Below are 26515 nucleotides of genomic sequence, written 5' to 3' on the forward strand. Positions count from 1 at the left end.
CTGGAGAGTTCCATGGAAGAGGAGCCTGACTGGCTACAGTCCTTAGGGTCGCAAAGAGTCAGACATGACTGAAGCGATTTAGCACAGCATGAGCAGTTGGATGTTACCTATTATGTTCTTTAACAAATATTTGTGTGCTTAACTACATCTACTCTGGACCAGATGGCACTATTAAGCTGAATTTAACAAATGATGAAAACAAGTTCAAATTAATATATAGACAAAATTTTGGGTTATGATTACACCCCTAAGAATCTGAATATAAAACAAACTATTTGGCCATTATTATACGTTAGGATTCTAGAGATAATTTCTTTGGCCTTTTTTTTCTGCTTTTTTAAAAATCATAATGTAGATTTTAAAGTGTATATAGGGCTCTATAAAGTACTGGGGAACATTTTTTGAGTAAGAGAATCCCCAGTATAAGACTATATTCCCTGGTGGCTCAGCTGATAAAGAACCTGCCTGCCAATGCAGGAGACACAAGAGACTGGGGTTCAGTGCCTGAGTGGGGAGGATCCCCTGAAGAAGGAAATGGCAACTTTTCCAGGCAATTTTTGCCTAGAAAATTCTGCAGAGGAGACTGTGGGGCCCCAGTCAATGGGGTTGCAAAGAGTCAGACTAAGTGCTTGTGTGTGAGCGCACACACGTACACACAGTATAAGACTCTAGCTTTTGTTATGTTTCCCTGCTGTACTATGTAGTAATTAAAAAACTCATTCTGTGAACATGTATTAATATTAAATATGTTTCTATAATGAATGACCTTTTGGGTAAAATATGTCAGCTTTAGAGTTTAAAGAGCTTCTCTTTCTGTTTATTTTGTTGTTGTTTAGTCGCTAAGTCATGTTTGACTCTTTTGCGACCCCAGACTGTAGTCCATCAGGCTCCTGTGTCCATGGGATTTCTCAGGCAAAAATACTGAAGTGGGGTGCCATTTCCTTCTCCAGGGGAATCTTCCCGACCCAGTGATCAGACACAGGCAGATTCTTTACCACCAAGCTGCCAGAGAAGCCCTCTATTTATTTTTTTATTTCAATCGATTATAGTTTTTTTTTCTGAAAAGTTAAATTTTGTATTTTGTTGTATTAGAAAGTTGAAATAGTCACTCTTTTTTTCTTTTTTTCTCTTAAATTTTTTAGATTTATCTTTTAAATGGACTGTAATTGCTTTACAATGTTGTGTTAGTTTCTGCTGTACAGTAACGTGAATCAGTGAGTATATGTGTATTCTAGATAAAGGAGGCACAGTGATAATTGATGTGTAAAAGTGATGAATATTTGGGAGAAATTTGGAGTTTTGTTGTAATAGTATTTAAATCACTAACTTTCTAAAAACGGATAGTTTATATGTGTGTATATATATATATATATAGTGTTACATATTGAAGAATTTATAGTTGTCTTTGCACAAGAAAATTTTGGTAGTATTTAACTTTGGAAGTCTGATTCAGAGATACTTTTTAAATTTATAAATGTAATCAAAAAAGTGGCAAAGATTTAAGGAAAACAGTAACAAAGAAAATAAAAATAGAAGCAAGTGTACCTGTATGAGAAACCTTACAAAGAATGCTTGGTTCATATGAATGAATTCAAGCACTCTTAGCATGATCCATGTTTGTATTGAAACAAAACAGTTTTGTGTTTGTTCTTGTTCCAGTGTTAATGTTTGTTTACCTGCTTTATTTTTTACAGGGATGTACATGCAGTCTGTCTCTGGGATGATAAAGGCCCAGCAAAAATTCATCAGGCTTTAAAAGAAGATATTCTTGAGTTTATTAAGCAAGCACAGGCAGTAAGTTTTGCATCTTTATATTGTTTAAGACTTTACTCAGTATCATCCTGAAGTAATTTTAAAATATCACATAAACTTTGACACACTTGCTAGTTAAAATTTTTTAATGAAATGATAGTCATTTATTGTTTTCTCCTCCCATAGTGGCATTTCTTTCAAACAAATATTTAGTTACCTCAAGTAAAAGACACTATAAAGAATTTCATTCTTAGATATTCTTTAGAATCCCCCACCATTATTATTGGCCACATATCAGTCCACATAAATCTTTTTTTTTCTTCACAATTAATACCTCTTTTCAGGCTGACAGTAGTTTTTTTCGATTCTGAATAATTGTCTGACTGTATAATTCTTGGACTGTCTTTCGCATTGCTCCTGCTGAGCTGAAATTCAGTATTCTTGGGTTGGTACTGTGTACACATGTTTAATATTAAAATGAAGGCAGAGCTCATTTAGGTGTTTGTTTGTTTTGTCTTTACTGACACTTTTGTCTTTTGGGAAAAATTAATGCAGAGGTAAAGTGTTATTTCAGATCAACTCTGGCATCACTGATGCATTGTTTATCACTTTGAAGAAAGGCCTAAGAACATAAGGTTATTTTCCTTTCTATAAAATAAAGTTGGAAAATAGAGTTAGAATTTCTTATTCTTTATTTGAATTTTTGCATCGTTATCTTGTACATTAGTAAAAGTCTGTTAGAAATTTTGTTGAATATTAATGTTAGCAGTTGGAAATTAAAAATGAATATATGACTTGACTGAAATTGAGTAATGATTGGTATATATTTCATTCTGATGAAATAAGGATGATGTCACATTGGATATTACTTACAAAATGAAATGTCTTATTGTTGATACCATTAATTCTGCCATGTTGATCAGTGATTTTTTAAAAATTAGAGTTTTATACAAAAATTATCTTTTAATGAAAATAAATCATCTCAACTTTGCTTAGAAAAATTAAATCTTTCAATATCACAATTTAATCGAAAGATACATTTTTCTAGAACTGTTTAAGGAAAAATTGTTTCTTCTTGAATTGGAAAGCATATCAGCTTATCTGTTAATGACTTTTGATGAAGATAAATCATGTTTATTTCAAATCGACAAAGTATCATTCTTTAGTTTCTGGAAATGGGCTCAGAAAGAATCATCTTAGAAATATTTAGAAATATATTTCATACTAGAAAACAAAATATCTTCAGTGTTTCACTGTAACTTGATCCAAAAAGTTTGGAATGCAGACCTTAGCAAGAACTTGAAGCTAGGATTTAGCGCCAGTAATTCAGAGCAGTTAAATTTCAGGACCAGCAGTGCCAGACATAAGTATATAATTTTAAAACATTTTTAAGAAGATCTAGCTTTGTGAGTTTAGTAAACTCAATTTCTAGACTAATTGAGCTTATCTTCTTGCTGCTGCTTGCTGCTGCTGCGTCGCTTCAATTGTGTCTGACTCTCTGCGACCCCATAGACGGTAGCCCACCAGGCTCCCCTGTCCCTGGGATTCTCCAGGCAAGAACACTGGAGTGGGTTGCCATTTCCTTCTCCAATACATGAAAGTGAAAAGTGAAAGTGAAGTCGCTCAGTCGTGTCCGACTCTTAGCGACCCCGTGGACTGCAGCCTGCTAGGCTCCTCCGTCCATGGGATTTTCCAGGCAAGAGTACTGGACTGGGGTGCCATTGCCTTCTCTGGCTTTTCTGGTCAGGAAGGACCAAATCTCCCAAATGGGGCAGGTAGTGAGCATTAAAATGTTGATTATAACATTATTTTAAATGACAAAAAAGGGAAGTAAAAATAAATGTACAGTGCTTAGAAAGTTATTAGGATATTGAATTTTTTTCTTTTTTAAAGATTAACATGCTGCTAACTCACTTCAGTCGTGTCTGACTATGTGTGAACCCATAGACGGCAGCCCACCATGCTCCCCCGTGGAGTGGGTTGCCATTTCCTTCTCCAGTGCATGAAAGTGAAAAGTGAAAGTGAAGTCGCTCAGTCATGTCTGACTCTTAGCAATCCCATGGACTGCAGCCTACTAGGCTTCTCTGTCCATGGGATGTTCCAGGCAAGAGTACTGGAGTGGGGTGCCATTGCCTTCTCCGAAAGATTAACAGAACTCTCCTATTTGTACATAATTCTGTGACTTAGCATTTTGGGTTAGGCTCGCCTGATTTTGCCTAAGCTTATTAATGTGGCAGCAGTAAGGTGGTGGATCTGCAAGGACTGGATGGTCTAAGAGAGCTTTTTTTTTTAATTTCTGGTGTTTGGCACTGTACTGGCTTCCTTCTGGGGCTTTTTCCCCCTCGTGGTTTTTCGTTCTCAGGGAAACCAGTCTTTGAAGTGATAGTGGAGTCTTGCAAAACCTCTTGAGATCTTGGCTCAGAAGTATCAGAGTCACATCTGCAGCATTCTGTTGGTCATAGTTAATCACAGGACCTGCTAAAGTCCAGTGGAGAAATACATTAGGATCTTTTTTAAAAAAAATTGAGATAAACTTGCATACCAGAAAATTCCTTTTAAAACTTTATAATTTTGTGTGTTTATTGCCTAATTTTAGAATATTTTTATCAGCCCAGATTGGAGAAGGAAATGGTAACCCACTCCAGTATTCTTGCCTGGAGAATTCCATGAACAGAAGAGCCTGGTAGGCTACAGTCCGTGGGGTTACAAAGAGTCTGGCAAGACTGAGTGACTAACATATACATCAGCCCAGATATTAATAGAAACTCTGTACCCATTAGCAGTTACTCCCCCATAAACTCCTCCTTCCCTTTGCCAAACAGTAATCTACTTTCTGTTCCTGTGGATTTATTTATCCTAGACATTTCCTATAAATGGAATCCTATAATATTTGGCCTTTTATGACTAGCATCTTTTGCTTGGAGTAATGTTTTTCAAGTTTCATCTATGTTGTACCATTTAGCACTATTTCATTCTTATGGGTGGGTAATACTCCATTGTATGAAAGTGAAAGTGTTAGTCACTTAGTTGTGTGTCTGACTCTTTGTGATCCCATGGACTGGAGCCCACCAGGTTCCTCTGTCCATGGAATTCTCCAAGCAAGAATACTGGAGTGGGTTGCCATTTCCTTCCACAGGGGATCTGCCTGACCCAGGGATTGCATCCAGGTCTCCCACATTGCAGGCAGACTCTTTACCAACTGAGTCATCAGGAAAGACCTATTCCATTGTATGACTATGCTGTATTTTGTTTACCTATTTGTCATTGATAGACATTGGAGTGTTACTACTTTTTGTCTATTTTGAATAATGGTGCTGTGAACATTTGTGCACAAGTTTTGTTTTAGGTATAATTGACATATAACGTTATGCTAGTTTCAGGTATACAACAAAGTTATTTGATATTTGTATATTTTGTAAAATGATATGTACGTATTGCAAAATGATTACCACAATAAGTCTACTTCATATCCATCACCACACATAGTTACAAAATTTTTTTCTTATGATGAGAACTTTCAAGATTTACTTTTCTTAGCAACTTTCAAATGTGTGCTGTTCTATTACTAACTGTAGTCACCATGCTCTATTGAGTTGGTCAAAAGGTTCCTTTTGTTTTTAAGTAAAAATGAGACACATTTTTCATTTTCACCAAAAACTTTATTGAACAACGTATTCACTTTGTTCCATTTGTTGTTGTTGTTTAGTCGGTAAGTGATGCTCAACTCTTTGTAACACTGTTGATTGGCAGGAGAATTTTTTATTGCTGAGCCACCAGGGAAGACCCTTTTATGCCAGTACCATACTGTTTTAATTCTAGCTTTGTAAAGTAATTTGCAGTCAGGAAGCATGATGCCTCCAGCTTTGTTATTTCTCAGGACTACTTTGGCTATCCAGGGTCTTTTATAGTTCTACAAATTTTAGTATTCTTGGTACTATTTCTGTGAAAAATGTCATTAAAATTCTGATAGATATTATAACAAACCTATACTACTTTGAGTAGAGGGGACATTTTAACAATAGAATTTTAACAATCTGTAAGCACAGAATATCTTTGCATTTATTTGTGTCTTAGTTTCTTTTATCAGTGTTTCAGTGTAGGTCTTTTACCTCTTAAATTTATTAATGTTCTTAGATATTTTGTTCTTTCAGATGAGATTTTAACTGGAATATTTTCCCCCTAATATCTTTTTGATAGTTTGTTATTAGTGTATAAAAACTCAGGAGATTTTTATATATTGATTTTTCCAACCTGTAATTTTACTGAATTTATTTATTTCTTAATGGAGTCTCTAGTGTTTTCTATATATAGTATCATGTCATCAACAAGTAGTGACAGTTTTACTTCTTTCTTTCCAATTAGGGTGCCTTTTATTTCTTTTTCCTAACTAATTGCTCTGGATAAGACTTCCAGTAGTGTTGGATAGGAATGGTAAGAGTAGGCATCCTTGTCTTATTCCTGATCTTAGAAGAATAGCTTTCAACTTTTTACCATTGAATGTAATGTTAGCTTAGGGCTTGTTCTTTATTAAGTTGAGGTACATTCCCTCTATACCTACTTTGTTGAAAGTTTTTAATCATAAATATATGTTGAGTTTTGTCAAATGCTTTTTTCTGTATCCATTGAGATGATCATGGTTTTAATTCATTTTGTTAATGTGGTGTATCACATTCATTACTTTTTAAGTGTGGACCCATTCTTAAATGCCTGAAATAAAATCCTACTTGATCATGGTGTATGATGCTGTGGAATTTGGCTTGCTGATTTTTTTTCAGAATTCCTTATATCGATATTCATCAGCGATTCTGATTTGTAATTTTATTTTGGCTTCCTTGTCTGATTTTGGGATTTGGGTAATGCTAGGCTAATAAATGAGTTTGGAAGTGTTCCCTCCTATTCTGTTTTCTAAAAGAGTTTGAGAAGGATTAGTATTAGTTCTACTTTTTTTTTTTCGTGTATTGGTTTTGCCATACATCAACATGAGTCCGCCACAGGTACACACGGGTTCCCCATCCTGAACCCCCCTCCCTCCTCCCTCCCCGTACCATCCCTCCCGGTCATCTAGTGCACCAGCCCCAAGCATCCAGTATCATGCATCAAACCTGGACTGGCGATTCATTTCATATATGATAGTATACATGTTTCAATGCCATTCTCCCAAATCATCCCACCCTCTCCCTCTCCCACAGAGTCCAAAAGACTGTTCTATACATCTGTGTCTCTTCTGCTGTCTCGCATACAGGGTTATCGTTACCATCTTTCTAAATTCCATATATATGCGTTAGTATAGTGTATTGGTGTTTTTCTTTCTGGCTTGCTTCACTCTGTATAAGAGGCTCCAGTTTAGTTCTACTTTAAATGTTTGATAAATTCAGCAGTGAAACCATCTGATCTTGGACTTTATTTGTTGGCAATATTTTTTTCTACGAAACGCATTTGTAATTGGTGGATTAGAATGAAAACTGTTTCCTTTTCCATTTGGATCTGTGTTTGTGAGCTTTTTTTTTTTTTTTTAACTTTTTATTTTGTGTTGTGATATAGCCAGTTAACACTGTGACAGTAGTTTCAGGGGAACTGAGAGGGACTCAGCCATACATATACATGTATCTGTCTCCTGCAGAGTCCCCTCCCACCCAGGCTTCCACATAACATTGAGAAGAATTATACAGTGCTTTTTAGTAGGCCCTTGTTGGTTATCCATTTTATTATTTTTTAAAGTGTATTAATTTTTAATTGAAGTATAATCGCTTTATAATATTATGTGGGTTTCTACCATACATCAATACTATTTTAAATATAGCAGTGTGTATATGTCAATCTCGAACTACCTACTTAGCCCTTCCCCCACTACTGCTACTGCTGCTAAGTCACTTCAGTCGTGTCTGACTCTGTGTGACTCCATAGACGGCAGCCCACCAGGCTCCCCTGTCCCTGGGATTCTCTAGGCAAGAACACTGGAGTGGGTTGCCATTTCCTTCTCCAATGCATGAAAGTGAAAAGTGAAAGTGACGTCACTCAGTCATGTCTGACTCTTCGCGACCCCATGGACTGCAGCCTACCCGGCTCCTCCATCCATGGGATTTTCCAGGCAGGAGTACTGGAGTGGGGTGCCATTGCTTTCTCCATTCTTCTCCTACCCCCTTGCAACTTTAAGTTTGTTCTCTTAGTCTGTGAGTCTGTTTCTGTTTTGTAAGTAAGTTTATTTGTATCATTTCTTTTATTTTTTTAACATTTAGATTATAAATCTTTATTAATCTTTTTAATGGTATCTTCCACCTTTCTTGTTTTGTTTGTAATGGATTTCTCCATCCAGAAACTGATTAGCCAGTTCTTTTTATTTTGGACACTTAGTTTATTTGGACTTTATTTTGAATTATACTTTGGAGTAAGGATCTAACTTCATTCTTTTTCCAAAAAGCTAACCAGTTTTCTCAAGATCATTTTTTTAAACTTTTTGTTTTGTATTGGAGTATAGCTGATTAACAGTGTGGTAGTTTCAGGTGAACAGCAAAGGGACTCAGCCACATATATACATGTATCTGTTCTTCCCCAATCTCCCCTCCCATCCAGACTGCCACATAGTATTGAACAGAGTTCCATGTGTTATATAGCAGGTATTTTTTGGTTATCCATTTTAAATATAGCAGTGTGTACAGGTAACCGTAAGTTTGTCCTTTTAAGTCTATGAGTCTTTCTGTTTTATAAGTAAATTCATTTGTATCATTTCTTTTTAGAGTCCATATAGAAGGGACGTTCTATGATATTTCTCCTTCTCTGTCTTCCTTCACTCGGTGTGACAATCTCTCAGTCCATTCATGTTGCTGCAAATGGCATTATTTCGCTCTTTCTAATGGCTGAGTAATATTCCATTATATATATGTCCACATCTTCTTTATCCATTCCTCTGTTGACTGGCATTTAGGTTGGTTCCATGTCTTGGCTATTAAACAGTGCTTCAGTGAGCACAGGTGCTTGTATCTTTTTGGATCATTTTTTTCTCCAGATACGTGCTCAGGAATGGGACTGCAGGGTCATATGGTAGCTTTATTTTTATTCTTTTTAAGGAACCTCCATACTGGTCTCTATAGTGTATCTACCTGTTTACATTCCCACCAACAGTGTAGGAGGGTTACCTTCTCTACAAACCCTCTCCAGCATTTATGTTTATGGATTTTTTGATGATAGCCATTTTGACTGGTGTAAAGTGATATTTCATTGTAGTTCTGGTTTGCATTTCTCTGTAAATTAGTGTTGTTGAACATCTTTTTATGTTCTCTTGGCCATCTGTATGTCTTCTTTGGAGAAATGCCTATTTAACGCTTCTGCCCAATATTTGATTGGGTTGTTTGTTTTGATGTTGTTAAGCATTATGAGGTATTTGTAAATTCTGGAGACCCTTGTTTTCCACATCATTTCCCAGTTTGTGGGCTCTCTTTTTGTTTTTCTGTGGTTCCCTTTGCTGTGTGAACCCTTTTGCTTTAAGTATATCCTGTTTGTTCATTTTTGCTTTTATGTCCATTATTCTGTGAGATGGATCAAAAAAGATATTGCTGCCATTTATGTCAGAGAGTGTTCTACCTGTTTTCCTCTAGGAGTTTTATAGTGTCCAGTCTCACATTTAGGTCTCCAATCCATTTTGAGCTTATTTTTGTGTATGGTATTAAAGAATTATCTTTTTTTTTTTTTTACATGTAGCTGTCCAGTTTCCCAGCGCCATTTGTTGAACGGTGTCTTTCCAACATGTAGTCTTGCCTCTTTTGCCATAGATTAATTGACCGTAAGTGCATGGATTTATTTCTGGGTTTTCTATTCTGTTCCATTGATTTATATTTCTGTTTTTTGTGCCAGGACCATACTGTTTTGATGGCTGTAGCTTGTAGTATAGTCTGAAGTTAGGGAGTCTGATTTCCTCTAACTCTGTTTTTCTTTCCCAAGGTTGCCCGGCTGTTCGGTATCTTATGTGTCTTTATATAGATTTTAAGATTTTTTTGTTCTAGTTCTATGAAAAATATCATTGGTAATTTGATAGAGATTGCATTGGATCTGTAGATTGCCTTAGGCAGTATAGTTATTTTGACAATATTGATTCTTCCAACACATGAACGTGGTATGACTTTCCATCTGTTTGTCTTTTTCTTTCAACAGTGTCTTGCAGTTTTGGGGGTACAAGTCTTTTGTCCATTTAGGTAGGTTTATTTGTAGGTATTTTATTCTTTTTGATGTGATGGTAAATGTAATTGTTCCTTGAATTTTTCTTTCCAGTCTTTCATTGTTAGTGTATAGAAATGCAACAGGTTACTGTGTATTAATTTTGTAACCTGCACCTTTACTAAACTCAGTGATGAGCACTAGTAGTTTTTTGTTGGCATCTTTAGGATCTTCTATGTATAGTATTACTTTCTGCAAACAGTGACAGTTTAACTTCTTTTCCAATATAGATTCCCTTTACTTTCTTTTCTTCTCTGATTGCTGTAGCAAGGACTTTGAAAACTATGTTGAATAAAGGTGAGAGTAGACATCCTAGTCTTTTTCCTGATCTTAGAGGAAATACTTTCAGCTTTTCACCATTGAATATGATGTTACTTACAGGTTTGTCGTATATGGCCTTTATTCTGTTCAAGTTATGTTCCCTCTGTGCCCACTCTCTGGAGAGTTTTTATCATAAAATGGGTTCTGAATTTTGTGAAAATTTTCTGCATCTATTGAGATGATCATACTGTTTTTATTCTTCAATGTGTTGATGTGACGTGTCATATAGATTGATGTGCGGATATTGAAAAATCCTTGTATCCCTGGGATGAATCCCTCTTGATCATGGTGAATGATCTTTTTAATGTATTGTTGGATAGAATGAGTTTGGAAGTTGGAAGTTTTCCTTCCTCATCAATTTTTTGGGAACGGTTTCAGAAGCATAGATGTGAACTCTTCTCTAAATGTTAATCTTCTCTAAATGACAGTCACGGTTGGAATTTCAGTGCTTGTGATTGGTCTGTTCATACTTTCTGTTTCTTCCCTATTCGGTCTAGGGATACTGTACCTTTCTAAGAATTTGTCCATTTCTTCCAGGTTGTCCATTTTATTAGCATACAGTTGCTCATAGTAGTCTCATATGATCCTTGGTTTCTTTGGAGTCAGTTGTAACTTTTTCATTTATAATTTTATTGCTTTGAGTCTTCACCCTTTTTATATTGCTGAGTCTGGCTAAAGGTTTATCAATTTTGTTTATTTTTTCAAAGAGCCAGCTTTCAGTTCATTGACCTTTGTGATTGTTTTGTCTCTATTTTATTTATTTCTGCCAAGATGTTTATAATTTGTTTCCCTCTACTACCTTTAGGTTTTGTTTGTCCTCCTTTCTCTAGTTTCTTTAGGTGTAGCTTAGGTTCTTTGAGATTTTTCTTGTTTCTTGATTGTATTGCTGTAAACTTGTTTCTTAGAACTGCTTTTGCTTCATCCCATACGTTTTGGACCATTGTGCTTTCATCATTATTGTCCCTAGTTATTTTTTAATTTTCGCTTTCATTTCTTCAGTGATCAATTGGTTGTTTAGTAACATATTGTTTAGCTGGCACATGTTTGTGTTTTTTACAGTTTTTTTTCCCCTTGTTTATTTCTAGTCTCAGTGTTATGATCAGACTAGATACTGGATATGATTTCAGTTTTCTTAAATTTACCAAGGTTCACGTTGTGACCCAGCATGTGATCAGTTCTGGAGGATGTTCTGTGTGCACTGAGAAGAATGTATAGTCTGCTGCTTTTCGGTGGAGGGCTCTATAAATATCACTTAAGTCTATCAGATCTAATGTGTCATTTATTTAAGGCCTGTGTTTCCTTATAAATTTTCTGTGGATGATCTGTGCATTAATGAAAGTGGGATGTTTAAGCCCCCCACTATTATTGTGTTGCTGTCAATTTCTTCCTTTATAGTTATTAGTATTTGCCTTATATGTTGAGTGCTTATTTACTTATAATTGTTATATCTTCTTCTTGGATTGATCCCTTGATCATTATGTGCTGTCCTACTTTGTCTCCTACAACAGTCTGTGTTTTAAAGTCTGTTTTGTCTGCTATGAATATTGCTACTCTGGCTTTTGATTTCCATTTGTATGGACTACCTTCTCCCATTTGTTTACTTTCAGTCTGTAAGTATCCCTAGATCTGAGGTAGGTCTCTTGTAGATATGGGTCTTATTTTTCTATTCGCCCAGCCAGTCTGTGTCTTTCGCTTCTGCATTTAATACATTTACATTTAACGTAACTATGAATATGTATGATCCTATTGGGCTCCCTTGGTGGCACCACTTTCTAAATTGTTTTAGGCTTATTTTTATATGTTTTTCTTTCTCTTGTGTTTCCTTCCTAGAGAAATTTCTTTAGCATTTGTTGTAAAGCTGGTTTTGTGGTGCTGAATGCTCTTAACTTTTGCTTGTCTGTAAAGCTTTGGATTTTTCTATCAAATCTAAACAAGATCCTTGCTGGGTAGAGTTTTCTTGCTTATAGGTTCTTTCCTTCCATCACTTTAAATATACTGTGCCACTCTCTTCTGACTTGCAGAGTTTCTGTTGAGAAATCAGCTGATAATCATATGGGAGTTCCTTTGTATGTCTTTTGTGTGTGTGTCATTTTTCCCTTATTGCTTTTAATATTTCATGTTTATCTTTAATTTTTGGCAGTTTGATTGCTATGTGTCTCAGTGTTTTCATCTTTGGGTTTATCCTATCTGGGACTCTCTGCTTCCTAGACTTTGTTGACTATTTCTTTTCCCATGTTAGGGAGGTTTTCATCTGTTATCTCTTCAAATACTTTCCTGAGTCCTTTCTCTCTCTTCTCCTTCTGGGACCCCTATAATACAAAAGTTGGTGTGTTTTAGGTTGTCCCAGGGGTCTTTAGGCTGTACTTTTTTTTTTTTTTTTCATTCTTCTTTTATATTCTGTTTTGAAGCAGTGATTTCAGCCATTCCATCTTCCAGGTCACTTATCCATTCTCTTACCACAATTATTTTGTTATTCTTTCTAGTGTGTTGTCTATCTCTGTTGGTTCTCACTTTAGTTCTTCTAGGTCTTTGGTGAACATTTCTTACATCCTCTCCATTCTCTTTTGAAGATTCTGGATCATCTTCACTGTTATTATCCTGAATTCTTTTTCTGGAAGGTTGCTTATCTCCATATCGTTTAATTGCTTTTCTGGATTTTATCTTGTTCCTTCATCTGGGATGTAATCCTCTGCCTTTTCATTTTATTTAACTTTTTGTGATTGTTGTTCTTATTCTGGAGGCAGCAGAATTGTAGTTCTTCTTGGTTCTTCTGTCTGCCGTCTGGTGGATGAGGCTGTCTAAGAGGACTGCGCAAGCTTCCTCATGGGAGGGACTGTCAGTGGGAAAAACTGGGTCTTGCTCTGGTGGGCAGCACCATGATCAATAAAACTTTAATCCCATTTTATGCTAATGGATGGGCTGTGCTCCCTCCTTGTTAGTTGTTTAGCCTGAAGCAACCCAGCCCTGGAGTCTGTAGGCTCTATTGTAGGGCAGACGGCATCCTCCAGTGTCAGTGGCACTTTCTAGAATTGCTGCTGTCAGTGTCATGGTGAGCCACTGCCACCTCACACCTCTGCAGGAGACCCTCCAACAGTAGCAGGTAAGTCTGGCTCAATCTCCTGTGGGATCACTACTCCTTTCTTGTGGTTCTTTATGCACACAAGATTTTGTGTATGCCCTCCAGGAGTGCAAAGTCTGTTTTCCACAATCCTGTGGAAGTTCTATTATCAAATCCCACTGGCCTTCAGTTTCCCTGGGAATTCCTTGTCCCTTTGCCAGAATCTCCAGGCTGGGAAGCTTGATGTGGAGCTCAGAACCTTTGCAATAGTGAGAAAACTTTTTTGATGTTATTGTTCTCCAGTTTGTGGGCCGCCCACCTCATAGGTATAGAGTTTGATTTTATTGCGATTGTGCCCCTCCTGGCATCTCGTTGCAACTTTTCCTTTGTCTTTTGTATCTTCCTTTGGTGAGTCCCAACATCCTCTTGTTGACAGTTGTTCAACAGTTAGTGTGATTTCAGTGCTCTTGCAGGAGATGAGCACACGTCCTTCGCTCTACCATCTTGAACCAATCTCCCTTGTTGGGAATTTTTAAATTGTGAATGAAGTATTAATAACTTACAGGTAATCTGTTTACATTTCTTTTTCTTCAGAAAAAGGTTTTGGTTGATTGTATGTTTCTAGAGATTTATCCATTTCTAGTAGGTTGTCAAGTTTGTTGGCATTCAATAGTTCATAGTAGTCTCTTATGATCCTTTTTATATCTGTGGTATCAGTTGCAGTGTCTCCTCTTACAGCTCTGAATTGAGATATTTGAATCCTCTCTCTTTTTTTGGTAAGTGTGCGTAAGTTTTTGGTGAACATTTTCTTATTTTGGTAGACAGACATTTATAGTAGCATTGTACATGATAGCCAAAAGTTGGAAATGATCCACATGTTCACTAGTGAACAAGTAGATAAATAAAATGTTATGTCCATAAAATGGAATAGTATTTAGGAAGAAAGTACTGACCTATAATACTACGTGGATGAGCCCTGAAAACACTGTGGCGTGTAAAAGAAGTCAGTCATAAAAGTCTACATATTATATAGTTTCATCCATATGAAAGCCCAGAACAGGCAAATATATAGACACAGAAAATAAATTAGTGATTACGTAGGGCTAGGTGAGGAGGGCACAGCCAAGAAAGGAGAAGGGTAGGAAGGTAATAGCTAAAGGATATAGGATTTTTTTTTAATTAAAATATAATTCACACATAACATTTTATTAGTATACAATGTAGTGATTCAACATCTGTATATATTGTAAAATGTTCATTATAATAATGAACGTTATTATATGTTCACTATATGTGAACATGTTTTTTTTTCTTGTGTATATACATATGTTTTAATTTCTTTTAAGTATAATTTAGAGTATACAGTAACTTAAATTTGTGGCATGAATATGTTTTATTTTTCTTTTAGCACTTGTGTTTATTTAAAAATTATTCTTTTTTTTTCCAGCGAGTACTGAGCCATCAAGATGATACAGCTTTGCTAAAAGCTTACATTGTTGAATGGCGAAAATTTTTTACACAGTGTGATATTTTACCGAAGCCTTTCTGTCAACTAGAGATTACTTTAATGGGTAAACAGGGCAGCAATAAAAAATCAAATGTAGAAGACAGTATTGTTCGAAAGGTAAGTCAGTTTCCTCAGTTTTCCCTAATATTCTTCAGAAGTAGGGTGAGTTGAAGACTTTCAAAATTTGCACTGAAATGGGTTTTTCTACTTCACATGTAAACAAACTCTTGTTCAGCTTTTGCTGCGTTTTATTGAATAATATTGCTTCTTTTTTATTTAGTTTTGGTTCTGTCTTCTTTAATGTGGTCTTAAGCTGTAGATCTGTGTTCAGACATTACCTCCTTTGCTTTTCCTTTTCACTTTCTCCTTTTCCTAGTTTTATCTTCAGAATTTTATTTCCTTCTTTTTTATACTTTTACTTTTTTATAAATTAAATTACTTTTTTGTCTGTTCAAAAAACCCTTCCATTAATATATTACCTTCTGGAATTTTTGTGTTTAATTGTGGCTAAACTGCCATAAAAACTCTGTGCCCAGTGACAACTCATGAATTAATAGAAAGAACTCAGCTCTGAAATTGAAGAATCCCAAATTTCCCTTTCAGTTCTTCAATCAGTTACAACCTAACTTTGCTGTCCTTGTTTTTCATATGTATTTAATACATATGTATTTCTACTTGTGAGAATCAAATGGAACCACAGATTTTAAAAGTAAAAAATTGGCCATTTGAACGTTGAACAACTCACTGGTTATAGCAACCAACATAGGCATTCAAATAGTGGCCTGTACTTTGTTGCCTTTTCCCAGCCTTAAAGTTTGTGCTAATACTGACAGCATATTCATGAGTATGTGTGTGCTTTTTCCATAAATAGAAAATTTATAAGGTGAATTTGTATATTCTTTTGAGATTTATCAAACATATTTTCAATGTATCCTTTTCCCATTTATCATATATTTATACAAATATGCATATGAACGTCCCAAACACATATCATTATTTCTGAAATTCTACCTTCAAACTATGTAGAGAAGGTAACATTTTCCATGTATTACCATGTTTAATTTTGCAACAAACACTTGAAATTATACTGTTATTTTCACTATTTTCCAGTTGAGAAGCAGATACATAAGTAACAGCTGGAATTCAAATCCAGTTGTGTTTGACTCTAACAAACACTTGTTCTTTGCTGTTGTTTACCAGATGATATTTACCAAATTTAAATATATTGGTTTCCTATAGTATTCAAGTGAATGTAGGACTAAGAGTTTGCTTTCCTTTATTAGCATTTGTACTTAAAATTTTTGTGTGTATATATGGTACTTGGTATATTAGTAATTGAAATGATTGCCTATTTTGTTCTTTCTTTGCTAGCTCATGCTTGATACATGGAATGAATCAATCTTTTCAAATATAAAAAACAGACTTCAAGATAGTGCAATGAAGCTGGTCCATGCTGAAAGGTTAGGAGAAGCTTTTGATTCTCAGCTTGTCATTGGAGTAAGAGAATCCTATGGTATGTTCTGAACTTTATGATCAAATACCCTTTTCATGGAAATGCTAAGACAATTATAGAATAGTACTATCACAGTTACATTTGTTAGCATATAGTGACATCTGCTTTTAGTGCCCTATGCTTTAAGAGTACAGAAAAGATATTCTTCAATGAAACCTGGAAAAATTCGTATTTGTGTAGTTAATATTTATTTTCTCCATTTCACTCATCTCTTAGCTAGTTAATCTTTGTAGCTATGTAAATTAGAGAAACATAGTCTTAAAACTCTAACTTATAAAAGGTAACCATTTTTTTAACTTATATTTTTAGGGCATCAGTTAATTTCATGTGTGTATATTCCTTTCCAGACTTTTCTTAGTCATTCAGTCAAATCCTCTGTTTCCTCATGGAGGTCTTTCCTAATTCCCAGACTAGGTTAGGTGCTTCTTAGTACCTGTGCTTTCCTGTCATAATACTTTAGCATTTTTAACTGTGTTCTTGACACTGTATCTTTACTGATCATAGAATGTCTGACACAAACGAGTTTTCAATAAGAAGATTTTATATTAATGAACCTTTGGTTATCTTTGACTTGCTTTCTGTGTTGCCCTTGTATTTCTTTAGATATAAAGTCTAGATTTTCTTTAGCCATGTCCCTGAAATTTCTTCCTTTTTATTTCAATTGCCACCAGGTTAGACTTCTTTAATTTCTACTTCTCATGGATGGAGGAGCCTGGTAGGCTGCAGTCCATGGGGTTGCTAGGAGTCGGACATGACTGAGCGACCTCACTTTCACTTTTCACTTTCATGCGTTGGAGAAGGAAATGGCAACCCTCTCCAGTGTTCTTGCCTGGAGAATCCCAGGGATGAGGGAGCCTGGTGGGCTGCCATCTCTGGGGTCGCAGAGAGTTGGACACGACTGAAGCAACTTAGCAGCAGCAGCAGCAGACTTTTGAAACAGTCTTCTTATAGTGAGACTGTTGCTATCATTTAACCCATATACTTTCACAAGATTAACTTTTAAGTACTGTTGTATTGGTATTACCCATGTAATGGTATGCCATGCTAAATTTAGGTTACTTAGCCAGAGAGTTGAGGTTCTCCATAACCATTCCCAGCTTGCCATTCAGCCTTATCTTCTATTAACCTTACAATCCATTCAGACAACCTTGTTGTATCTTGATTTAATCTAGTATTGTTCTACTTCTGAGTATTTACTAACCAGTGTAAATGCTAATTTGTTCCAAAAGACTGAATTCAAATCCCATCTTTTCTGTGAGTGGTTTCTTGATCATCCAGTTATTAATCAGTCTCATTCCTATTCAGAAATAGTTCACATTTTCTGTACTATGTGTCACTTTACTCCTTTATGTTGTTACCTTTTCAAGTCTTTTATAGAGAAGGATTTTGTCTTATATGACTGTACGTTCTTATGGGCATGGTCACAGTCCCTTGAACATGACTCCTCAATATTTGTTTTTCATTTATTGTACTCAGAATACTGATTTCAATCATAATTAGAGTAAAATTTTATTTTTTGTTTTTCAGTTAACCTTTGTTCTAATCCAGAGGATAAGCTCCAAATTTATAGGGACAATTTTGAGAAGGCATACTTGGATTCAACAGAGAGATTTTATAGAACACAGGCACCCTCGTATTTACAACAAAATGGTGTACAGAATTATATGAAATATGTAAGTCAGAACCTAGTATATGTGATCATTTGAGCTGTTTTCTTGATGTTCTTAAAATGATTGCTATTTTGCTTCTGGACAGGCAGATGCTAAATTGAAAGAAGAAGAAAAACGAGCCCTACGTTATTTAGAAACAAGACGAGAATGTAACTCTGTTGAAGCAGTAAGTAATTTTGTAGTTTGTTTTTTGAGATTATTGAAGGCAGTGGTACGCCACTCCAGTACTCTTGCCTGGAAAATCTCATGGACAGAGGAGCCCGGTGGGCTGCAGTCCATGGGGTTGCTAAGAGTCGGACACGACTGAGCGACTTCACTTTCACTTTTCACTTTCCTGCATCAGAGAAGGAAACGGCAACCCACTCCAGTGTTCTTGCCTAGAGAATCCCAGAGACGGGGGAGCCTGGTGGGCTGCCATCCGTGGGGTCGCACAGAGTCGGAGACGACTGAAGTGACTTAGCAGCAGCAGCAAAGTGCAATAGCACAGGGGTGGCAAATATATGATGCAAGTAACATTATTTATCATTTCTCACTCCTGTGACCAGTATTACTAATTGATTATAGTATTCTTTCCCAGTGAGCCAAAGCACAGCTTCAGAAGGCACCTTATTCAGAACTCATTGTTTTCCACAGAGGTGATGTGTAAGATAAAATCTGTTTGCCATCCCTGCTCTAGACTTTTCTATATTTATTTAGTTTTTAATCAGTCACCTTTTATTATCTTTTGTGCATACCTAAAGTTAATCATAGTATGGATTTTCAGGTGGCAAGTAAAATATGCTCCTGAGAGATACAGTTGATTCTCACTATTCATGGTAATTACATTTTATAAAATAGTGGCTGCAAACATCAAATGAGTGAGCACCAAATCATTACTACAAGGGGATATTTCTTCTTACTATGGGAAGGTGTTTTCATACTTCTCTTGTAGGAAATAAAATATTAATGACTTGGTAAAAGAACATCAGTCTTCTATATAGTTTTTGTTTTATATTGTAAGTTCCTCAGTTTAAAAAAATGACCAGAGGTACTTGCCATGCTACAGTATATATTCTGGTGTTTTCTTTTACAGGGAGGGTGACAGTGTGCTTTGTTAAGGAATTTAAGAATCAAATTTAATGTAGAAGTAATATTTCCTCTAGTTCCTTTCAGTCTTTGGAGCCTACAAACTAAATTTAGATTTACATTCAAAAATGTAATATTCAAGTTTGCTTACAACCAGACTTTTCAACTACAGTTGGGATTTCTTTTTTCTTACTTCTGATTTTTCTTTGGCTTCTTCCATCTTGAGTGATAGTGATGTTTTATTTGTTCAGTAATTGGACTGAGTTGGACCTTTTTTCTCTTGTTTGTTTTGCTTTTTATTATGTGCGGTACATTTCCTCTTTCAAATAACTCTGGTACTGGCAGAAAAGGGAGCATTTATAATGGTTGTTTTTAGAAGTTCTCTGTAGAGATTTAAAACCAGTCTTGGTAGCTCCTGGTAGCTCAGCTGGTTAAGAATCCACCTGCAATGCAGGAGACCTTGGTTTGATTCCCAGGTTGGGAAGATCCGCTGGAGAAGGGATAGGCTACCCACTCCAGTATTCTGGCCTGGAGATTTCCATTGCGTTGCAGAGTCAGACACCACTGAGTGACTTTCACTTGAGCTTCATTCAGAAGTTAGGGAACGCCATTGAATATTTTTAAAACAAGTATGCCATGTTCAAAGTTATCCCTCAGAAAGATTAATCTAGTGACAATATGAAAGATTAATTGGAGTGGGTAATAGCTTGGGTTAGAAGTGGGAGGTTTTTGCAATAATTCAAGCTGGGTATTTGGAGTACCAAATAGGTTATAGCAATGGGAATGGAAAGATAGAGGGTAGAAACAGACTTCCCAGAGGTGGAACATTATGTCTTATGAATTGGGATGAAATAGTGAAAGTCAACAATGTTTCTGAGGTTTTGGCTTAGGAGAATCATGCTGCTGCAAAGAGACTTGGTTTAATAATATATCTTGGTAGTGAGGGAGAAAGATGAGTTTAGTTAGAGGGATTTGAATATTTTGGGTTGATTGGTCTGCATATATGACTTGATGGGGATGTTGTAATTTTGTAAGGTAGAATTGTTCTTATACTATAGTTTATACGTCTTAGTTGTATCATATTTATACTAAACTGAACAGAAATTCAACTATAGAGGTCTAATTAATAGGGTGAATAAGATAGAGGAAGAAAAAGAGAATGAGGAAGGTAGAGATAAACAAATACACATGAAAGCTTATATAGAGCAGTTAATTCTCCCTCTCTACTTTAAAATACACATATATACATTTTGGGAAAAAACTTGAGATAGAAGATGTGAACTTGCTCTTTCAAAGAATCCAAGTAGTATGAACATCTTACCACACTGAATGATTTTAGAGTCTAAAGATAAGTTTTTGTTTTGTTTCAAGAAAGATCCTAAGTGCAATATAATATGCTTGCAAAGAAATGGTGCTTTACTGGGGAGATGAGAAGTCTGTCTGTATGGTTTGTTTTTATTTTCTGTTTATTTTTATAAATTAACTATTCTGATTGAAATATAACATATATACAGAAAAGTGTACAAAAATCTCAGGTTAATAAGTGAATTATCACAAAGTGAACGTACCTGTGAAATCACCAGAACAAGAATTATCAGCAATTAAGAGCCTTCCGTCATGCTCCTCCAAATTATTATTACCATCTTTTTTTCCCAAAGGTTATCACTTTTCTAACTTTTAGGAACATAGATTAATATTAATCAGTGACCACTATATAGTTTGTACAGCAAAATTTGGTGCAGAGAAGACATTAAGCATGAAAACTGTGGACTTAACTGTAACATTGGGAATTTAAGGCTTAATGCAGATACATTATTATATTTCTCATTGAGCTAAGGCTATTATACTACATACATAATATTTGTTATATATTTGTTAATTTACAGTTTCTGTTTCCAAGAGAAATGACATGTTAAGATGAAATAAGTTCTAATAGAAGGAACAGTAAACCAAAAAATCATGAAGTCCTGGGTTCTAATTTAAAATTCCACAAAGTATGAACAGTATTATTTGAATAGTTACTAAGAAAAGAATTACTGCCATCCCTGAAAATTATTTAGACCAAATTTACTACCCTAAACTCTGTTTTAGAGGAATTATGAGCCATCAGAAAATGGTATGCTATATCTTAATGCTTTATTGATACTGATTTTAATCAATACTTACCTGTTAAGCTATTCTTACTAGTGGAGGACAGTTGTCTATCAGTTCATATGGGGATACAGATATGCACGATGCATACACAACAGTACACACGAAGGTTTAATTTTAAAATATGTACATTTTTGACATTTGTGTTTTCTCTGAAAATTAGGAAATTATTATGATATATCAGTTACCTTGTTTGAAAGTTGTAAGACTTACTCTTTAAAACCTGATTATTTTCCAGTATATGCAAGAAAACAGATTTCTGGACTAGTATTCTATGTAACAAAGCAAGTCTTACCTAAGTAGTACCCAGTTATGTAGCCAGGCCTAATAAAGACCAAATACACATTTCAAGTAATATTCATATAGTGCTTAGTTTACTGAATTTCTTCCTTGTTTATAAGAGTTTTATTTTGTTGTTTGGGGGTATTCCAAACATCTGATTATATTTTTCTAGTATAAATATCTCATTTTTCCTTCAGTGGATTAAATCTGCTAGTGGTTTATTTTAGAAAAATGTTAATAATATTGGGATCTTTGTCTTTCAGTCTTTGAAAGGAGTGCTTCTAAATTTTCACCATTAAGTATGATGCTTCTTTTTGGCATGATGTATGCATTTTATGATGCTAATAAAGTATTCAGTTTATTGTTATTTTATTAGGAATATTATCAGGAATGTATCTACCTTAGCCCTAAAGCCAGTATCTTATCTTATGGAGAATCATGAGGCATTTCCATGAAGATCATGAACAAGGCAACTGTATCCATTATTTCTGTTGCTATTTAACATTGCGTTAGAAGTGTTAGCCCATGAGACTAAATTACACAAATGAATTAGAGGCAAAAGAATGGGTAAGCCAGAAGGAAAACTCTCACTTTGTCTGGAAAAACTTCAGTTGATGATAAAACTAACTCAAATTGTAAAGTAATTCAGGAAAGTGATAGGATATAAAATTAACATACAAATATCAGTCTTCATATACACAAATAATAAACAGAGGCTATAGCATTAGGACAAACCTTACTTATAGCAACAACAATGAAAATTAAATACTTGTGAAAAATTTAATAAATTTGTGAAACCTGTAAGAGGAAAAGCTTAGACACTCCAAAGACACAAAAATAGATTTGAAAAAATGGAAAGATACCTCTTATTCTTAAATTCTGTTACTCTAAATGATACAGATGTCAGTTCTTCCTTAAATTAATTTATATATTTCCTGTAATTCCAGTAGAATGCCACAACTATTTCATGAAATTAGACAAGATAAAAAAATTCACATGGAAAAATAAACATGTAAGAATAGCCAGGAAAACACTGAGAAAGAAAAACTTTGAATAGAACTAGCACTATCAGACATTAAAACATAAATTCTTTGTAATTAAGTAGTGTGGTATTACAATGAAAGAAACAAAAAGGTGAACAGAGAACTACAAAAACAACTGAAAAACAGGTAATAAAAGGGTCAGTAAGTACATGAAAGTGTTAGTTGCTCAGTCATATCTGACTCTTTGTAGCCCCATGGACTGTAGCCTCCCAGGCTCCTCTGTGGAATTCTCCAGGCAAGAAGACTGGAATGGGTAGCCATTCCCTTCTCCAGGGGATTTTCCTGACCCAGGGGTTGAACCCAGGTCTCTTGCATTATAGGCAAATTCTTTACCATATGAGCCACTAGGGAAGCCCCAATAAGTGTATGCTGCTGCTGCTGCTGCTAAGTCGCTTCAGTCGTGTCCGACTCTGTGCAATCCCATAGATGGAAGCTAACCAGGCTTCCCCGTTCCTGGGATTCTCCAGGCAAGAGTATTGGAGTGGGTTGCCATTTCCTTCTCCAGTGCATGAAAGTGAAAAGTGAAAGTGAAGTCGCTCAGCCGTGTCCAACTCTTAGCGATGAATAAGTGTATACATATCAATAATTACTTTATATGTCAGTGGACTAAATGCTCTGATCAAAAGACATAGGAGGCTGATGGGATAAAAAACAAGACCCATCAATATGCTGCCTACAAAAGACTCCCTTTAAAAGGGGACTGAAAGTGAGCGGTTGGGTTAAGTATTTCATGCAAACAGAAATGACAAGAAAGCAAGAGTAGCAATACTCATTTCAGAAAAAATAAGCTTTATAACAAGGGCCATGATGAAAGACAAAGACAGGCATTATATAAGGTATGATACAAGGATATTGCACTTGTTAACATATATGTACCCAATCCAGAAACATCTATATATAAAGCAACTAATAACAGATACAAAGGGAGAAATTGGCAGTAATATGGTAATAGTAGAAGACTTTAACACCCCACTGACATGGGTGGATATGTCATCCAGACAGAAAATCAGTAAGGCAACAGAGATCCTGAAGAAAGAACAGATGAGTTGGATTTGTTATCTACAGGATATTCCATGGGGGAAAAAAAGGCAGAATACATTTTTTTTAAGTGCACATGGGATGTTCTCTAGGACAGATCACATACTAGGTCACAAGATAAACCTTAATTTGTAAGGATAGAAATTCTATCAAGAGGTTTTTTTTTTTTTTTTAATGACAATAGTGTGTAACTAGTATAACTATAGAAAGAAAAGTGGGAAAATAACCAATGTGAAGACTAAACAGCATACTCCTAAAACTTCAAAGAGTAAATGATGAAAATCAGAGAGGAAATCATAAAATACCTCTAGACAAATGAAAATGGAGATACAATTTTCCAGAATCTGTGGGATGCAGCAAAGGCAGTTCTAAGAGGGAAGTTGATGGCAATTAAAGGCTTTCTCAAGAAATAAGAAAAATTTCAAACCGCCTAATCCACCACCTAAAAGAAATTTTAAAAGAACAAGCAAAGCCAAAAGTCAGCAGAAGGAAGGAAATGTAATAATAAAGGGCATGGAAAAAAATAAACAAAGATCAAAAAAAAAATAAAAGATCGTTGAATCCAAGAGCTAATTTTTTGAAAAGATAAACAAAATGGATAAATCTTTAACTGGGTTCACAAAGAAGAAAAGAGATAGGGCCCAAATAAAATAATAAAAGAGGAGAAAGAACAGCTAAAACCGTGGAAATAAAAATAAAATAAATTGAATAGGAGGCACTACTCCCAGATTCATTCTGTGAGTCCTCATAGCAAAGACATTTCAAGAAAAGAAAATCACAGGCCAATGTCTTTGATGAATACAAGTGCAGAAATTCTCAGCAAAATATTAGCAAACCAAATACAGTAATTCATAAAAAGGATCATATACCATGATCAAGTTGATTTATTCCAGGATTACAGTGATGGTTCAGTGTATACAAATCAATGTGATACACCACATTAAAGAAAGGAAAGATAAAAATCACAGTATTATCTCCATAGATACAGAGAAGGCATTTGAAAAAAAATGAACATTTGTTCATGGTAAACTCTTACTAAAGTGAGTACAGAGGGAGCATAACAAATGCCATTTACAGTAAACCTGCAGATACCATAGTAATTCATGGTTAAAGCTGAAAGCCTTCCCCTTAAATTTAGGAACAAGATAAGGATGGCTATTCTAGCTGTTTCTGTTTGATATGATATTGGAAGTCCTAGCCACAGCAGTAAGATAAGAAAAAAAGATATTCAAATTGAAGGGAAGAGGTAAAATTGTCACTATTTGTAAATGACATGATACTCGGTATAGAGAACCCTAATGTCTCTACCCCCAAATTGTTAGAACTAAGAGATGAATTCAGCAAGGTTGCAGAATACAAGGTTAATGTATAGAAATCTGTTCCTTTCCATACAGTAATAATGAAATATCAGAAAGAGAAAGTAAAAACCCTTTTGAAATTATCAAAGAAAGTTTTAATTGTTAGGAATAAACTTAACCAAGGAAGTGAAAGACATATACTCTGAAAACTATAAGCCGTTGGTAAAGGAATTTGAAGATGATTCAAGAAAATGGAAAGATATATCCCATGCTGGCTTGGATTGGAAGAATTAATATTATGAAAATGGCCATACTACCCAAAGAAATCTATGCAATCCCTATCAAAATACCCATGACATTTTTCTCAGAATTAGAAGAAATACTCCTAAAACTTATATGGAACTGCAAAAGACCCTGGATTTCCAAAGCAGTCTTTTCAACAAGTGATGTCTGGTGAAACTATATTACCATGTTAAACCAATGAGATTAGAACATTCCCTCACATCACATAACAAAAATAAACTCAAAGTCATTTTAAAATATAAATGTAATACCTGAAACCATAAAACTCCTAGAAGAGAATATATTCAAGACATTTTGTCATAAATCATAGCAGTATTTTCTTGGATCAGTCTCCAGCAAAAGAAAGCAAAAAGAAACAAATAGGGCCTAATTAAACTTAAAATATTTTGTACAGCAAAATAAAGATTACAGTGATGTACCACCTCACACCTATAAAAATGGCTATCATCAAAAAGTTTACAGATCACACATGTTGGCGAGTATGTGTAGAAAAGTTACTCTTATACACTGTTGGTGAGAATGCAAATTAGTACAGTCACTATGGAGAACACATGGAGGTTCCTGAAAACACTAAAAATAAAGTTACATTACCATTTAGTAGCTCCACTCCTGAGCATGTGTCTTGAGAAGACAAAAACTTTATTTGAAAACATACATGCATCCCAGTGTTCATTAGCCAAGACATGGAACCCATCCAGGTACCCATCAACAGCAACTGGATTAAGAAGATACGGGAGGGAGGATGTGTGTGTCTGCACACACGCACACACCCACAGTGGAATGTTACTTAGCCATAAAGGACAAAATACTGCTATTTGCAGCAACATGGTTGGACTTAGTGTTAAGTGTTTGGTAATGAAAAAATAGTTACTATGATGGGCTTCCCTGGTGGCTTAGACAGAAAGAATATGCCTGCAATGCAGGGGACCTGGGTTTGATCCCTGAGTCAGAAGATCTCCCAGAGAAGGGAATGGCTTATCCACTCCAGTATTCTTGCCTGAAAATCCCATGGACAGAGGAGCCTGGTGTTCTTGGGGTCGCAATAAGTCGGACATGACTGAGCGACTTTCACTTACTCAAGATGGAGAAACCCAAAAAACACTATCTTAATCAAGTGATCAAGATTAGCATCACAAGTAATAGGACATAGTGATATTAAGGTGAAGTCGTTCAGTCGTGTCCGACTCTTTGTGACCCCGTGGACTGTAACCTACTAGGCTTCTCCGTCCATGGGATTCTCCAGGCAAGAATACTGGAGTGGGTTGCCATTTCCTTCTCCAGGGGATCTTCCCGACCCAGGGATTGA

The 26515-nt window shown here is 35.4% G+C and overlaps 1 protein-coding gene across 1 annotated transcript in view; it reads left to right on the forward strand.

Moving 5' to 3' along the window:
* The window catches only part of CUL5 (cullin 5), a 123644-nt gene that overhangs the window by 51111 nt on the left and 46018 nt on the right, over nt 1-26515 (forward strand). Inside the window, 5 exon segments of the mRNA XM_052652802.1 lie at nt 1695-1794; nt 14787-14963; nt 16218-16359; nt 17887-18032; nt 18115-18195. Of these exon segments, the coding sequence (XP_052508762.1) occupies nt 1695-1794; nt 14787-14963; nt 16218-16359; nt 17887-18032; nt 18115-18195 (646 nt within the window).

Source organism: Budorcas taxicolor, chromosome 15 (assembly GCF_023091745.1).
Source record: "Budorcas taxicolor isolate Tak-1 chromosome 15, Takin1.1, whole genome shotgun sequence".
NCBI classification, from domain to species: Eukaryota; Metazoa; Chordata; class Mammalia; order Artiodactyla; family Bovidae; genus Budorcas; species Budorcas taxicolor.